The following is a 17,506-nucleotide window of genomic DNA, read 5'->3' on the forward strand; positions in this document are numbered from 1 at the left end:
TTTCTTCCTTTGGACTGAAGTCTATGACAGCCCATAGAACCCTTCGGAGGAAAGTTATGAATTTAGCAATTTGTCTAAACTTACACCGTAACAAATTTGCAGTCTCTATAACTCAAAAAAAAAAAAAAATATGGTGGTAGACTACAAATTAGCTATGGCACAATAGACCGCTATTGTGTCAAACTTTACTATGTATGGATCCAGAGGTTTCTTTGATATGCCAAGCCCTATGCAGTTTCAGAACAGCACCACCTACTGGTTAAGAAATATGAAAAATATCTCTTTGCTTAGAATATTCTAATAGTTTGGTCTAAAATCATGAAACTGTCTCTCATTTTTTGGTAATAAGGCATTCTTTGTTTTAATGTATAATGCCAAGAGATACATTTTAAGTGTTTTAGGTGATATTGTGCATGTACAACAACTGGAATGCAACAAAGACAGGCTTTTACTTCTGATGTTGTGAACTATGCATAATGTTATAATGGTTACAACAGGCAGTTTGCCAAAAATTTGAGGCTAGGTTTCAACATCTATTTTATTGCACATCTTAACTGTACTGATCAAATCTGTGGACAGCTACTGATTTGTTTACCTATTACAGTATGTACAAATCAGTTTACCTATATACAGTAAAGCATACAATACAGTTTACAGTATATATTTATATTTGTACATAATTCAATACCATCTCAGTTGAGCCTGTGAAACTATGGGCTTTTTTCAGGCTGAAATAGTTGCTCTTTTAAAAGCAGATTTTTATAGATAGTAGTAAAATACTTTTCATTTACCAACATTTTCAATTTTTCTCAAAATACAAAGCAAATTTATGATGAAGAAAGAAAGAAAAGAAAAGAAAAGAAAAGAAAAGAAAGGAAAGGAAAGGAAAGGAAAGGAAAGGAAAGGAAAGGAAAGGAAAGGAAAGAACTGTTCCCCAGCACCACCCTACAAAAATAAATGTAATATTTGATGAACTAGATGGTAATGGGCGGTTTTTTAAAGATGGATAATACAAAACTTTACATAAGTTAAGACAAATCACTTCGGCAACTTGTCCAATGAATTCATGAGTTTTCCGAGAAGTACTGGATATCATACGGTCCTCAAGACCCTGGATCAGTGCAGTTGTTGATCTGTTCTGGGTTCAGGGACCGAGCTTCAGCGATGAGACGCTTGACTCCCACCATCCACTGACTGACTTCAGAAACATGGTCGACCATGAGGCCTCTGTGGATCTCATCAGCTGCATCCCAGTTTTTTCTTTTCAAGTCTGAAACGAAGCACATCTAGCAGGTTTTTCCTCAGTTTTGTCAACTTTTACCAAGCTAGACAACAGCAGTCTAAATAACTGAATAATGAGCTTCAATAATGTCCTAAAACACTGGGAAAACTTCTCAAAGGGATAGTTCACCCAAAAATGATCCCATGATTTACTCACCCCCAAGTAACAGAGTTTTCGAAGCCTAAAAAAGATCACCCATCCATCATAAAAGTAATCCAGGTCCAGGGGGTTAATAAATGCTTTCTGAAGTGAAGCGATGGGTTTTTGTAAGAAAAATGTCCATATTTAAAACTTTATAAACTATAATCACTGGCTTGTGATAATAACGCAATGAAATATGAGAAATTGTGCGGACATCATTTTTGACCAGGCTGTCACACAAAGAAATTATGAACACATGCAAAAACAAGAAAGAACCAACAAAATATTAATAACTGATCGTTTGATAGTCAATTTTGCCTTTTTGGCCAAAAAAAATTTGTCAGATGAATACTTCAACCAAGTTTAGAGATTTGTTCTTCCCTCATATTTAAAATATTTTGAAATTATAAAATATTTTCCTCATATTTTGATGGTTTAATCGAACTTTTAAGGGTCATTGAAAACAAATATCCCCTCCGGACATCACTTTAGGCCACTACTGCACACATAACTGGCTAAGTTTACAACCCTTGTTCTGCAATGTTTTACGACTGAACCAGTGAATGGAAGTGAACAACACTGACTCACCTTGGGACAATCCATGCATCCTATGTTTAACCAAAGGAGAGAGTTTCCCACTTTTCCACATGTCCTCAAAAAGCTTCAGACGCCTTTCTACATCATCACAAATCTGTTTCTGAAAGAAAAAGACAACAGGAACATAAATGTCCATAGCTCCATCACACCTGCCTGGATGTTTCTAGTGTTTTCTAGCCCAACTGTGGTTGGAGCTAAAGTTTTCCTGAGCAGGATTGGACACCCCTGACCAAAATTGAGAAAATGTTTTTGATGTTTGTTTCTTGTAAAGACTCTAGATATTTGCTATATGTTTTGTGATTGATACAATTGTTCCATTTATTTACACTTTTTCCAAACTCCGTGTTTTTTATTATTAAAACCCTAACAATCAATTTCCTCCTTATGAAACTGTGCAGAAATCCATAAATATTTCTTACTCCATTATTTCCCATTCTGCCTGTTTTTCCCATTGGTTTCCCATTAAGTTTACCTTCACAGCATGTCTACATGCATTCAATGCCCAATACAGAGGTTCTTGCACATCTTCAATGCATGGCTCTGTCTCCAGCTCTACCGCCTCTGCCGTTCCATCTGAGGAAATTCTTGGACACATGGAAGGTGGAGTGACGCTGTCCATCGGAGGAGGAATTATTCCCCGGGGAGGTGTCACACTCGCCACTGGTGTGGATTGCATCTCTGATCCTGAACCTATATGGGCATAAATAATTTAGGTAACACTTTATTTTGAAGGTCATTCTTTATTTCGGTTAGACTTTCTATTAGTTATTAGTGACTTGTCAACTACATGTCAGCTAACTCTCATTAGAGTATTAGTAGACTGTCTGCTTAATATCTGCTAACACTTTATTTTGATGCTCCCAGCACACATTCTACTGACTATAAAGATACTTTGCAACTACATGTCAACATATTCAACTAACCAAAACCTCAATACCTAACCTTAACAGTCTACTAATCTTCATTTGTGTTCAAAAGTCTTATGGCTTTGGTCTTATGGGTTTGGAACAACATGAGGGTGAGTAAATGATGATCAATTATTGAGATGGACTGCCCCTACAGATTTTATTGTAAGATAAGATTAATTGAGATTAATTGCACTTATAATATTAAAGGCCTGGAAAAGATTAAACGATTCATACAGTACAAAAGTTTAGCAAAAATACAATTAGTCATCTTTTGCAAACATGTAAATAGGTGAATCAAGATGTAGATAACAACATTTAATATGGGGGATAAGCTTGACCTGTAAGTTGGGGTGCATGAACCCTCTTGTTGAGAATATTCCGCTTGGGTCCACCTGTATCCTTCTGCAAGCCATAGGAAAACTGCGGTGGGTCGTTCCATCCATGCTCCTGATTACCTGTGCAGAAAACAACATGATGAGTGAGTGAGGTTCCTTGCATATCTTACCATCTATGCTTCACAAAAAAAGATAAAAAATAAAGCCCAAGCCCAAACACCAGCTCATCATGCTACTATGTCCTCATCACACCCCTGCTTCTGCCTGATTTTTCACAAGAGAAAGTGAAAACAAGACTGATCCTGGTGTCTCGTAATTGACCCTTCGCAAAGACCTGCCCCCCCTTAGTTACTGTTGCTTTGTCCGACAAGCCATGGCCGCGGAGCAAAGAGGACACTGACAACACGTCGACAGACAAGACAGAGCAGGTTACTTATGATATTAAACAAAGTCCCAGCTTTCAAACTGTGTAATTTGTTAAGAAATTCTAACAATAAAAACCATTTTGTGGCTCTTTAATGTGTCGTGACAGATCGCTGTAGCGCCTCAGCTCAAGTGGCTCGTGAATCGATCATCTCTTCCTACTAGTTAATTAATAGCATCAAATAAACATGAATGAACATGAGAAGGAATGTTGTTTCAAAGGCGGAAAGACGTCAGTATGCACCATTTTTCAAGTTCAAGTCCACTGAGGTTAATCTTCTAACTCCTGACTGCTTTGTCGGACAAAATGGCGGATTCGGTGTTATGATTGGTTAGATCGCTTGTCAATCAATCTCCCGGCGAAGGGTCAGTTGTGAACCCTAAGCTAATTTATTCTTTCTCCGTGCTGTATTAAGCAGTGCTCCAGACTACGCCTGAAATGGTCACATTTGCAACCAAAAATATTAATGCAAGTGATATTTTTGCTAAGATCGTCACTGGCGACAATACAAAAATATAGCTGCAAGCAACAATTAAGGGGCCAAGCACAAAGAAGGCAATGCCTAAGTCATGCCATCATGGCTGGGAGCATCAGACCGACTGCAACTATGAGCAATTAAAGCCATATTAAAATGATTTTAGGCAAAATGGCTGAAAAATCATAAATACAGTCACTAAGTAAGTAAGGTGACAATGACACATGCATAGTTTGGTGTCAAAGAATTGCAGAGATACAGCCTCAGATTCATTTTGGCATCATGCCATCAAATTTGTTGATGCGGTATATAAAAAACGATTTCTTCTATCAATCCGAAATCCATAACTTTTTCCAGCATAATCTGAAGAAGATACAATTTGATTTTGGTGAAAATCAGACAAGTGCTCTAGGAGGAGTTTGAAAAAGTTTTTAAATAAAATCAAAATGGTGGACAGGAAGTTTTGCCGACTATGGCAAAATTGGTATCTATGTTCTCGGCATGACATACCGAGTTTTGTAATGTTATGCCAATGCATTTGTTAAATAGCATTTTACAACAAAATTCAAAATGGCCAATATGGGACAATTGGGTATCGTTCAACTTGGCATGCTGCACCAAATCTAAAGAGTCTAAAAATGTCAACTTTTCATATCTCCTGACCACTAGGGTCGTGCATGTACCCTCAGGTCATCGTTGTCATAACATAAACCAAGTTTAGTCAGAATAAGCTAAAGTGTTGCGGAGATATAGCCTCATGTCTATTTTGGTGTGCACAAATTTGTCGAATTCATTCGCAAGTTATTAGTGAACAGTTTAAAGAATCAACTTGAATTTCATGACTTTTTGTCGGCATGGTCTGAGAATAATCTGGTTCAATTTTCATGAAAATCGGATGAACGGTCTAGGAGGAGTTAAAAAAAAGTTGGTTTTTCAGAAAACTCAAAATGGCGGAAAAATTTTGCAATCGAATTATCTTGAGCAAAGGAATCGAAGGAAAAAAAGATTTTGTTTCAAGCCCTTATGGTTAAAAAGGTATTAGCATAAACATGAGTGCAAATTTGGTCAGTTGGTGGTGCTAGAGCGACTGAGTTAGAGACTACAAAATTTAAAAAAAATTTGCATGCCTTTGTACCTGTGTGTTCTGTGATGAGTAGCCTATCACATCTTTTGTTGTGTTGACTTAATAAAACGACATGATGTGCATCAAAGTTTCAGTGAGAGAGAAAAAAACACAAAAAACGTTTCACTCACTGAATTTGAGTGCCAAAATACACAGGCATGAGCACACTGATGTAAACAAGCTCATGGCGGAACAAGTGGAGACACACAGAATGAAAAATGCACATTCAATCTCTGGCAGTAGATGCCACTGACGGAACAGCAGAAATGCAGCGGTTACCCCGTAACCTCCGCAAACAAATGTTTTAATTGAACATTCAGATCACCACCAAATATTTAAATAATTAAACTGACAATGAAAAATACTTCTAAAGCATTTATTAATCTTACTTAATGTTAATTTCAACATTTAATAATAGATTATTAAAATCAAAGGATGTATCTGTATTATTTAATGGACCTGAGCTAACATGAACTAACAATGATCAGTTGTATTTTTATGTAATAACTAAAACTGAGAATAACTTATAACAAATGTAGCTATTGCTCACTATTAATGTTAGTTAACTAAAGTTAACTACTGAGACCTGATTGTAAAGTCTTACCAAAGACTATAGAATAACACAAGACGTGATACCGTGATCAAAGCTTCAGCAATATCTGATACCTTCACATGCCTAGTTAAGTGACACGTGGGTCACATGACAATGACAACATGACGGATGTAGTATATCCGAATTACAATCATAGTACACACATTCATACTATATCTTACCTTTTTAACCCTCACAAAGTAACACAATAAGTACACAGTATGCAGGACCACAGCAAAATATGCATTGAAAGAAAGACCAGAAGAAAACAACACTTTTCTGTGTTCAGGGTGAACCGCACTGAACTTTACAATGTTGGGCTGGTTAGATCACTTTGCTCGGGTTTGGTTTCAGGCTGTGTTTGTAGTTTCATTGTATGGTCGTGTATCTTTAACAGAGACATTAAACACCAGATGCCACGTCACGAGCTGTCAAATGCAAACACTCTAATACAAATTTCTTTAATAGTCAATTAGCATTAAGTTGATTATTATTCTATCACACTTTTCTGCATTAGCCATCTCTCCTGTCCTTGTTTATAACTCCCAGGAAATATGTCACGAAAAGTTCCTAATTAACGTATCCGGGAATGAATGAGATGGACGAAAGACACCGCGATGTTACCATTAACTTCTGCTGTCACTCACACGAATGTCATCATATGTGAGCTAATTAATTAAATGGTTTATATACATGAACTACTGTTGTTTCTGTGCTCTTACCTGGTTTAACAAACCGATCGCTCATAGCAGCCTAGAGACTCCAGCAGCACCAACCCTGTGAAAACTGTGAGTTCAGCAGCATTTCATCACTGTTAATGTCAAAATAAAAGTCACCGTTTAAAAAAATATAAATATATTTGTAATTAAATATATTACATATATACGTATATGAATACTATACATATTTGAATGCACAGTGTGAGTACAAGCACTCGGGTTACATTAAAATACGTAATTCTGCTCTGTTTTTAGCCTTTATTATCTTCAGTCAATATGAATTCACCACCTACTGTTGAGAGTAGTGAAAACAGTTTTGTTTTTTGTTAATTTGTTTTTTTACAAAAAAAAAAAAAATCCAATTGAATTTCTATGGAGCCCCGTACATGAAATGCAAGAAAAAAAATAAAATTGTGCACACGATTTACTATTTCGTTCCCATGATTTATAAATCATGCACATGATTTACAAATCAAGGGAATGAAATAGTAAATTGCGCGCACGTTTTAGTAAATCGACGGAACGAAATAGTAAATCGCATGCACGTTTTAGTAAATCGAGGTAACGAAATAGTAAATCGCGTGCACGTTTTAGTAAATCGAGGGAACGAAATAGTAAATCATGTGCACGTTTTAGTAAATCAGGGGAACGAAATAGTAAATCGTGTGCACGTTTTAGTAAATCGAGGGAACGAAATAGTAAATCGCGCACACATTTTAGTAAATCGAGGTAACGAAATAGTAAAATGCACGCACATTTTAGTAAATCGAGGGAACGAAATAGTAAATCGCGCACACATTTTAGTAAATCGAAGGAACGAAATAGTAAATCGCGTGCACGTTTTAGTAAATCAGGGGAACGAAATAGTAAATCGCGCACACGTTTTAGTAAATCAGGGGAACGAAATAGTAAATCGCATGCACGTTTTAGTAAATCAGGGGAACGAAATAGTAAATCGCGCACACGTTTTAGTAAATCGAAGGAACGAAATAGTAAATCGCGTGCACGTTTTAGTAAATCAGGGGAACGAAATAGTAAATCGCGCACACGTTTTAGTAAATCGACGGAACGAAATAGTAAATCGCACGCACGTTTTAGTAAATCAGGGGAACGAAATAGTAAATCGCGCACACGTTTTAGTAAATCAGGGGAACGAAATAGTAAATCGCGCACACGTTTTAGTAAATCAGGGGAACGAAATAGTAAATCGCGTACACGTTTTAGTAAATCGAGGGAACGAATGAATAAATCATGCGCACAATTTAGCCTACTAATTTTTTCCTGCATGTCATGTCCATGGCTCCATAAATTTCAACCAGTGAAAATTGTGGAGGCAAATTTGTATAAATTTTTTGGACCAATTATTACATGTGGAATAATAAAGTGATAATAATAATAATTATAATAATAAAAACAGAATATTTCACAACTGAATTTTGGAAGGCAATTATTAATTTTAATGATGTGAAATTGAAATTTGTCAAATGTTTTCAACTGAAATATTCACTACTTGAAAAACATGTTAAATTGTAACCTGTCAAAATACAAGCACTGTTATTGCAATGTTTTTTATTAATTAGAGCAAATTAGTTCACTTATTTCATTTATTTGTATTAAAATTTTGTCGTTTAAAAAAGTCAGTTTAAACTAACTATAATTTGACTATAATTTTGGGCAATATTGTGTTTATTTCTGTTATTGTTTTGTAAAAAAAAACGTTTTAGTAAATCGAAGGAACGAAATAGTAAATCGTGTGCACGTTTTAGTAAATCAGGGGAACGAAATAGTAAATCGCGCACACGTTTTAGTAAATCTAAGGAACGAAATAGTAAATTGCGTGCACATTTTAGTAAATCGAGGGAACGAAATAGTAAATCGCACACACGTTTTAGTAAATCGAAGGAACGAAATAGTAAATCGTGTGCACGTTTTAGTAAGTCAGGGGAACGAAATAGTAAATCGTGCGCACATTTTAGTAAATCGAGGGAACGAAATAGTAAATCGCGTGCACGTTTTAGTAAATCAGGGGAACGAAATAGTAAATCGCGTGCACGTTTTAGTAAATCAGGGGAACGAAATAGTAAATCGCGTGCACGTTTTAGTAAATCAGGGGAACGAAATAGTAAATCGCGTGCACGTTTTAGTAAATCGAGGTAACGGAATAGTAAATCGCGCGCACGTTTTAGTAAATCAGGGGAACGAAATAGTAAATCGCATGCACGTTTTAGTAAATCGAGGGAACGAAATAGTAAATCGCGCACACGTTTTAGTAAATCGAGGGAACGAAATAGTAAATCGCGCACACGTTTTAGTAAATCAGGGGAACGAAATAGTAAATCGCACGCACGTTTTAGTAAATCGAGGGAACGAAATAGTAAATCGCACGCACGTTTTAGTAAATCAGGGGAACGAAATAGTAAATCGCGTGCACGTTTTAGTAAATCGAGGGAATGAATTAATAAATCATGCGCACAATTTAGCCTACTAATTTTTTCCTGCATGTCATGTCCATGGCTCCATAAATTTCAACCAGTGAAAATTGTGGAGGCAAATTTGTACAAATTTTTTGGACCAATTATTACATGTGGAATAATAAAGTGATAATAATAATAATTATAATAATAAAAACAGAATATTTCACAACTGAATTTTGGAAGGCAATTATTAATTTTAATGATGTGAAATTGAAATTTGTCAAATGTTTTCAACTGAAATATTCACTACTTGAAAAACATGTTAAATTGTAACCTGTCAAAATACAAGCACTGTTATTGCAATGTTTTTTATTAATTAGAGCAAATTAGTTCACTTATTTCATTAATTTGTATTAAAATTTTGTCGTTTAAATACGTCAGTTTAAACTAACTATAATTTGACTATAATTTTGGGCAATATTGTGTTTATTTCTGTTATTGTTTTGTAAAAAAAAAACACTGTAAAGTTATATCACTCAGTCTGAACTCAACCCCGTCACGCCTATAATAATTTACACTCCACCCGTATGTGACATCATTCAGGTCTCTTTAACAGTGGTGCAGAAGATGGTAAGTGTATCATACTTTTTATTCATATTTTTGAGGCGTATTATAGTCAGGGAGGGTACTGTCAAGCTTAACTCAACCACATCACATAAAATTAAGATGGAAAATTATTATTTTTCAAAATTTTATTTTAATCCATAAGTATATACAATGTACTTAATTAATTGCTACCATCTATGGTCTGTTCCCCTACACTGCAAGAGGAGCAGTGGCCATTTTGAGCGAAAAACCTCAAGACAGATTTCACTTCATTTATCTATTATTTTAATGAAATATATATAAAAGTGTCATGGTTTCAGTGAAGATATACTTACCAAAGTCATGACAACTCATAATTTTATAGAGTACAAAATAGAATATTTGATGTAATGTGTGCACTTAAACATTGACAAGCGTGTCAGAAATGGCAGCCAATCAGCAGCAGAAAGATTGTGTTGTCTATATGCAGATCTGGGCACAATATGAGAGAGACAAAATTTCTACTATCTCCCTTCAAACCTGTTACAGTCTTCAACCCCATCACACTATTCTCAACCTTATCACATTAATAGCTATTTTTTTTTTAGAAAAAATAGGGAAGACAATTAGAAATTAAGGCATTTCTTGCTGATTACCACCTGACATGTTAACGACTAACACAATAAAATTTTGGTTTTAGTATAAAATATATTTTTTTCAACAATTTATCTATTTTTAACTTCAGTCCCATAAAAATGTGAAAATAATTATCATAAATGTTACATTTATAGTTATTAAATTGTTATGAGGGACACATGAGCAGTAGGTAGATAGCAAGTTTTGTGTAAAATCCTTTTAAAACAATTTCATTTTGTCTGTTGGGTTGAGAATAAAAGGTGTTTAAATCAAATGTGAAAGAAAAAAAATGAAAATAATAAAAGGTCTTTAATGCCTGAGGTGATATGTGCCTAATGATGTGGGGCATTTAGAAAATGAATTACTTATATGTAGTTTAAATCAAAGTTGGAATATTACTGAATCCCAGGAATGACCCTTGAGAGCATTTTGGGTTAGAACCACATCTAAATCTTACAATTTTTGGTGCTGTGAAAGTGTTTTTATGCTTTATAAATCTATTTGAAGTGGTTTGGAGCTTGTTTTGAAGTTCACATGATTTATGCAAACGACGGTTCGTCGATAGATGGCAGTAATTTGGTGAACTAATGAAAGAGTCTAAGGTTTAACTGATCTCTGGTCAGTTTTATAATATAAACTCATTTTAAATTAATTGTATTACATAATTATATTTAATAATTTATTTAATTATATGGAAGCCACAGCCATGTCAACTTCAAGGGACTGTTCTCCCGAAAATGAATGTTTTGTCATCATTTACTCCCCAAAATTCCTTTCAAGGATAATCTGTTCACTCGGCAGCCACATTTGCAACGCCTCTGACCAGTTGTTTTGGGCATCCAAGTCCTATCTATTTGAATGGGAGAATCCTGAAATCTCAAAAACTGCTTGGCAAACTCATAATTAAATAACATATTTCAAAATCAGCAACAAAATCTGACATGAACTGTCCCATAAATAATGTTTCTTATGCTCAAATGCTAAAAAAAGCTACACAAAGTTTCTATGGGAAATCAATCAGCGATTGGCTATTTTACTTTGAAGGCGGGGTGTATTCCATACGGAAGAGGATTAGGGCCAAGCAATAATAAAAAAATAAAACCATCTTGAGATTAAATTTGTTAAACTTGTTAAATTTCGAGAAAAAAGTCTAAATAAAATGTTGAGAATAAACTCGTTAAATTACGAGAAAAAAGTCGTTAAATTCCCAGAACAAATTTGTTAAATGACAATAATTTAACGAATTTGTTCTGGTAATTTAACGACTTTTTTCCTCATATTTTAACGAATTTGTTCTCGTAATTTAACGACTTTCTTCTCAATATATCTCGACTTTTTTCTTGAAATTTAACGAGTTTTTTTTCTCGTAATTTAACGAGTTTATTCTCAACATTTTATCTAGACCTTTTTCTCGAAATTTAATGAGTTTTTTCTCGTAATTTAATGACTTTATTCTCAACATTTTATCTCAACTTTTTTTCTCGAAATTGAACGTTTTTTTCTCGTAATTTAACGAGTTTATTCTCAACATTTTATCTCAACTTTTTTTCTCATAATTTAACGAGTTTATTCTCAACATTTTATCTCAACTTTTTTCTCGTAATTTAACAAGTTTATTCTCAACATTTTATCTCGATTTTGTCTCGAAATTTAACACGTTTTTTTCTCGTAATTTAACAAGTTTATTCTCAACATTTTATCTCGACCTTTTTCTCTAAATTTAATGAGTTTTTTTCTCGTAATTTAACAAGTTTATTCTCAACATTTTATCTCGATTTTGTCTCGAAATTTAACACGTTTTTTTCTCGTAATTTAACAAGTTTATTCTCAACATTTTATCTCGACTTTTTTCTCGAAATGTAACAAGTTTTTTTCTCGTAATTTAACAAGTTTATTCTCAACATTTTATCTCGACTTTTTTCTCGAAATGTAACGAGTTTTTTTCTCGTAATTTAACAAGTTTATTCTCAACATTTTATCTTGACCTTTTTCTCGAAATTTAATGTTTTTTTCTCGTAATTTAACAAGTTTATTCTCAACATTTTATCTCGACTTTTTTCTCGAAATTTAACGCGTTTTTTTCTCGTAATTTAACAAGTTTATTCTCAACATTTTATCTCGACCTTTTTCTCGAAATTTAATGATTTTTCTCGTAATTTAACGAGTTTATTCTCGTAATTTAACGAGTTTATTCTCTACCTTTTTCTCGAAATTTGATGTTTTTTTCTCGTAATTTAACAAGTTTATTCTCAACATTTTATCTCGACTTTTTTCTCGAAATTTAATGAGTTTTTTTCTCGTAATTTAACGAGTTTATTCTCAACATTTTATCTCGACCTTTTTCTCGAAATTTAATGTTTTTTTCTCGTAATTTAACGAGTTTATTCTCAACATTTTATCTCGATTTTGTCTCGAAATTTAACACGTTTTTTTCTCGTAATTTAACAAGTTTATTCTCAACATTTTATCTCGACCTTTTTCTCTAAATTTAATGAGTTTTTTTCTCGTAATTTAACAAGTTTATTCTCAACATTTTATCTCGATTTTGTCTCGAAATTTAACACGTTTTTTTCTCGTAATTTAACAAGTTTATTCTCAACATTTTATCTCGACTTTTTTCTCGAAATGTAACAAGTTTTTTTCTCGTAATTTAACAAGTTTATTCTCAACATTTTATCTCGACTTTTTTCTCGAAATGTAACGAGTTTTTTTCTCGTAATTTAACAAGTTTATTCTCAACATTTTATCTTGACCTTTTTCTCGAAATTTAATGTTTTTTTCTCGTAATTTAACAAGTTTATTCTCAACATTTTATCTCGACTTTTTTCTCGAAATTTAACGCGTTTTTTTCTCGTAATTTAACAAGTTTATTCTCAACATTTTATCTCGACCTTTTTCTCGAAATTTAATGATTTTTCTCGTAATTTAACGAGTTTATTCTCGTAATTTAACGAGTTTATTCTCTACCTTTTTCTCGAAATTTGATGTTTTTTTCTCGTAATTTAACAAGTTTATTCTCAACATTTTATCTCGACTTTTTTCTCGAAATTTAATGAGTTTTTTTCTCGTAATTTAACGAGTTTATTCTCAACATTTTATCTCGACCTTTTTTCTCGAAATTTAATGTTTTTTTCTCGTAATTTAACGAGTTTATTCTCAACATTTTATCTCGACTTTTTTCTCGAAATTTAACGAGTTTTTTTCTCGTAATTTAACGAGTTTATTCTCAACATTTTATCTCAACTTTTTTCTCAAAATGTAACGAGTTTTTTTCTCGTAATTTAACAAGTTTATTCTCAACATTTTATCTCAACCTTTTTCTCTAAATTTAATGAGTTTTTTCACGTAATTTAACAAATTTATTCTCAACATTTTATCTCGACTTTTTTCTCAAAATTTAATGTTTTTTTCTCGTAATTTAACGAGTTTATTCTCAACATTTTATCTCGACCTTTTTCTCGAAATTGAACACGTTTTTTTCTCGTAATTTAACAAGTTTATTCTCAACATTTTATCTCGACTTTTTTCTCAAAATTTAATGTTTTTTTCTCGTAATTTAACGAGTTTATTCTCAACATTTTATCTCGACCTTTTTCTCGAAATTTAACACGTTTTTTTCTCGTAATTTAACAAGTTTATTCTCAACATTTTATCTCGACTTTTTTCTCAAAATTTAATGTTTTTTTCTCGTAATTTAACGAGTTTATTCTCAACATTTTATCTCGACCTTTTTCTCGAAATTTAACACGTTTTTTTCTCGTAATTTAACAAGTTTATTCTCAACATTTTATCTCGACTTTTTTCTCAAAATTTAATGTTTTTTTCTCGTAATTTAACGAGTTTATTCTCAACATTTTATCTCGACTTTTTTCTCGAAATGTAACGAGTTTTTTTCTCGTAATTTAACAAGTTTATTCTCAACATTTTATCTCGACTTTTTTCTCGAAATGTAACGAGTTTTTTTCTCGTAATTTAACAAGTTTATTCTCAACATTTTATCTCGACTTTTTTCTCGAAATTTAACGTGTTTTTTTCTCGTAATTTAACGAGTTTATTCTCAACATTTTATCTCAACCTTTTTCTCGTAATTTAATGTTTTTTTCTCGTAATTTAACGAGTTTATTCTCAACATTTTATCTCGACTTTTTTCTCGAAATTTAATGTTTTTTTCTCGTAATTTAACGAGTTTATTCTCAACATTTTATCTCAACCTTTTTCTCGTAATTTAATGTTTTTTTCTCGTAATTTAACGAGTTTATTCTCAACATTTTATCTCGACTTTTTTCTCGAAATTTAAAGAGTTTTTTTCTCGTAATTTAACGAGTTTATTCTCAACATTTTATCTCGACCTTTTTTCTCGAAATTTAACGTGTTTTTTTCTCGTAATTTAACGAGTTTATTCTCAACATTTTATCTCAACCTTTTTCTCGTAATTTAATGTTTTATTCTCGTAATTTAACGAGTTTATTCTCGACCTTTTTCTCGAAATTTGATGTTTTTTTCTCGTAATTTAACGAGTTTATTCTCAACATTTTATCTCGACTTTTTTCTCGAAATTTAATGTTTTTTTCTCGTAATTTAACGAGTTTATTCTCAACATTTTATCTCAACCTTTTTCTCGTAATTTAATGTTTTTTTCTCGTAATTTAACGAGTTTATTCTCAACATTTTATCTCGACTTTTTTCTCGAAATTTAAAGAGTTTTTTTCTCGTAATTTAACGAGTTTATTCTCAACATTTTATCTCGACCTTTTTCTCGAAATTTTATGAGTTTTTTTCTCGTAATTTAACGAGTTTATTCTCAACATTTTATCTCGACTTTTTTCTTGAAATGTAACGAGTTTTTTTCTCGTAATTTAACAAGTTTATTCTCAACATTTTATCTTGACCTTTTTCTCGAAATTTAATGTTTTTTTCTCGTAATTTAACAAGTTTATTCTCAACATTTTATCTCGACTTTTTTCTCAAAATTTAATGTTTTTTTCTCGTAATTTAACAAGTTTATTCTCAACATTTTATCTCGACTTTTTTCTCAAAATTTTATGTTTTTTTCTCGTAATTTAACGAGTTTATTCTCAACATTTTATCTCGACCTTTTTCTCGAAATTTTATGAGTTTTTTTCTCGTAATTTAACGAGTTTATTCTCAACATTTTATCTCGACTTTTTTCTCGAAATGTAACGAGTTTTTTTCTCGTAATTTAACAAGTTTATTCTCAACATTTTATCTTGACCTTTTTCTCGAAATTTAATGTTTTTTTCTCGTAATTTAACAAGTTTATTCTCAACATTTTATCTCGACTTTTTTCTCAAAATTTAATGTTTTTTTCTCGTAATTTAACAAGTTTATTCTCAACATTTTATCTCGACTTTTTTCTCGAAATGTAACGAGTTTTTTTCTCGTAATTTAACAAGTTTATTCTCAACATTTTATCTCGACTTTTTTCTCGAAATTTAACGTGTTTTTTTCTCGTAATTTAACGAGTTTATTCTCAACATTTTATCTCAACCTTTTTCTCGTAATTTAATGTTTTTTTCTCGTAATTTAACGAGTTTATTCTCGACCTTTTTCTCGAAATTTGATGTTTTTTTCTCGTAATTTAACGAGTTTATTCTCAACATTTTATCTCGACTTTTTTCTCGAAATTTAATGTTTTTTTCTCGTAATTTAACGAGTTTATTCTCAACATTTTATCTCAACCTTTTTCTCGTAATTTAATGTTTTTTTCTCGTAATTTAACGAGTTTATTCTCAACATTTTATCTCGACTTTTTTCTCGAAATTTAACGAGTTTTTTTCTCGTAATTTAACGAGTTTATTCTCAACATTTTATCTCAACTTTTTTCTCAAAATGTAACGAGTTTTTTTCTCGTAATTTAACAAGTTTATTCTCAACATTTTATCTCGACTTTTTTCTCAAAATTTTATGTTTTTTTCTCGTAATTTAACGAGTTTATTCTCAACATTTTATCTCGACCTTTTTCTCGAAATTTTATGAGTTTTTTTCTCGTAATTTAACGAGTTTATTCTCAACATTTTATCTCGACTTTTTTCTCGAAATGTAACGAGTTTTTTTCTCGTAATTTAACAAGTTTATTCTCAACATTTTATCTTGACCTTTTTCTCGAAATTTAATGTTTTTTTCTCGTAATTTAACAAGTTTATTCTCAACATTTTATCTCGACTTTTTTCTCGAAATTTAACGCGTTTTTTTCTCGTAATTTAACGAGTTTATTCTCAACATTTTATCTCGACCTTGTTCTCGAAATTTAATGATTTTTCTCGTAATTTAACGAGTTTATTCTCGTAATTTAACGAGTTTATTCTCTTAACGAGTTTATTCTCGACTTTTTTCTCGAAATTTAATGAGTTTTTTTCTCGTAATTTAACGAGTTTATTCTCAACATTTTATCTCAACTTTTTTCTCAAAATGTAACGAGTTTTTTTCTCGTAATTTAACAAATTTATTCTAAACATTTTATTTCGAGTTTTTTCTCTAAATTTAACAACTTTAATCTCGAGATGGTTTTATTTTTTTATTATTGCTTGGCCCTAATCCTCTTTCATAATTCCATCATTTTGCGCATTGCAGTTTCTCCCATTTACAACTAATATGAGTGAACCATCTGTCCAAATCTGTATGATTTTCTTTCTGTTGAACACAAAAGATGATATTTTTTTAAAAATGTTGATAATACAGTTGACGGTAGCCATTGACTTCCACTGTATTTTTTTTCCTACAACAGAAATCAATGGCTGCCGTCAGGGCATCAACTGTTTGGATGACCAACATTTTTCAAAATATCTTGTTTCGTGTTCAGAAAAAAGAAACTCATACAGGTTTGGAACAACTTGAGATTGAGTAAATTATGACAATTTTCATTTTGGCGTGAACTATCCCTTTAAGACGCATCATTACCTGCAGCACTGCATGATGCCCAAGTCCAAAACAATCATTAAATAAATTTAAATTAAGTTTTTTTTTTTAAGAGAAATTTTCACAGAACTCCTCTAACATTGAATCTGCATTTACATTTGCATGTTATAAAAAAAAAAAAAAAAAAAAAAAAAATCACCATCATGTTTACATTATATACTGACAAGTTGGTCTTAAAGAGGATTTGGTGATACAGAACTTAATGTTTCAGAGGTCCTGCTCAACATGCATACTCTGCGTAAAGGAAGGACCAATAATTTCATACAATGTCTTAAAATTCAGTCGTTGACAGTATAAACACACATTTGACTGCTTTAAGACGCATACATTTGGACAGAG

The 17,506-nt window shown here is 32.0% G+C and overlaps 1 protein-coding gene across 1 annotated transcript; it reads right to left on the reverse strand.

The window, feature by feature from the left end:
* Positions 1-334: 334 nt before the first annotated feature.
* Positions 335-6,724, reverse strand: sra1 (steroid receptor RNA activator 1). The gene is made up of 5 exons (XM_048165539.1): positions 6,600-6,724; positions 3,267-3,383; positions 2,493-2,710; positions 2,012-2,120; positions 335-1,270 (listed from the first exon to the last, which is right to left on the reverse strand). Exons 1-5 carry the CDS (start codon positions 6,622-6,624, stop codon positions 1,104-1,106), a joined length of 636 nt encoding a protein of 211 aa, XP_048021496.1. The 5' UTR covers positions 6,625-6,724; the 3' UTR covers positions 335-1,103.
* Between the last annotated feature and the right edge of the window lie 10,782 nt (positions 6,725-17,506).

The sequence above is a fragment of the Megalobrama amblycephala genome, linkage group LG18 (genome assembly GCF_018812025.1).
Source record: "Megalobrama amblycephala isolate DHTTF-2021 linkage group LG18, ASM1881202v1, whole genome shotgun sequence".
NCBI classification, from domain to species: domain Eukaryota; kingdom Metazoa; phylum Chordata; class Actinopteri; order Cypriniformes; family Xenocyprididae; genus Megalobrama; species Megalobrama amblycephala.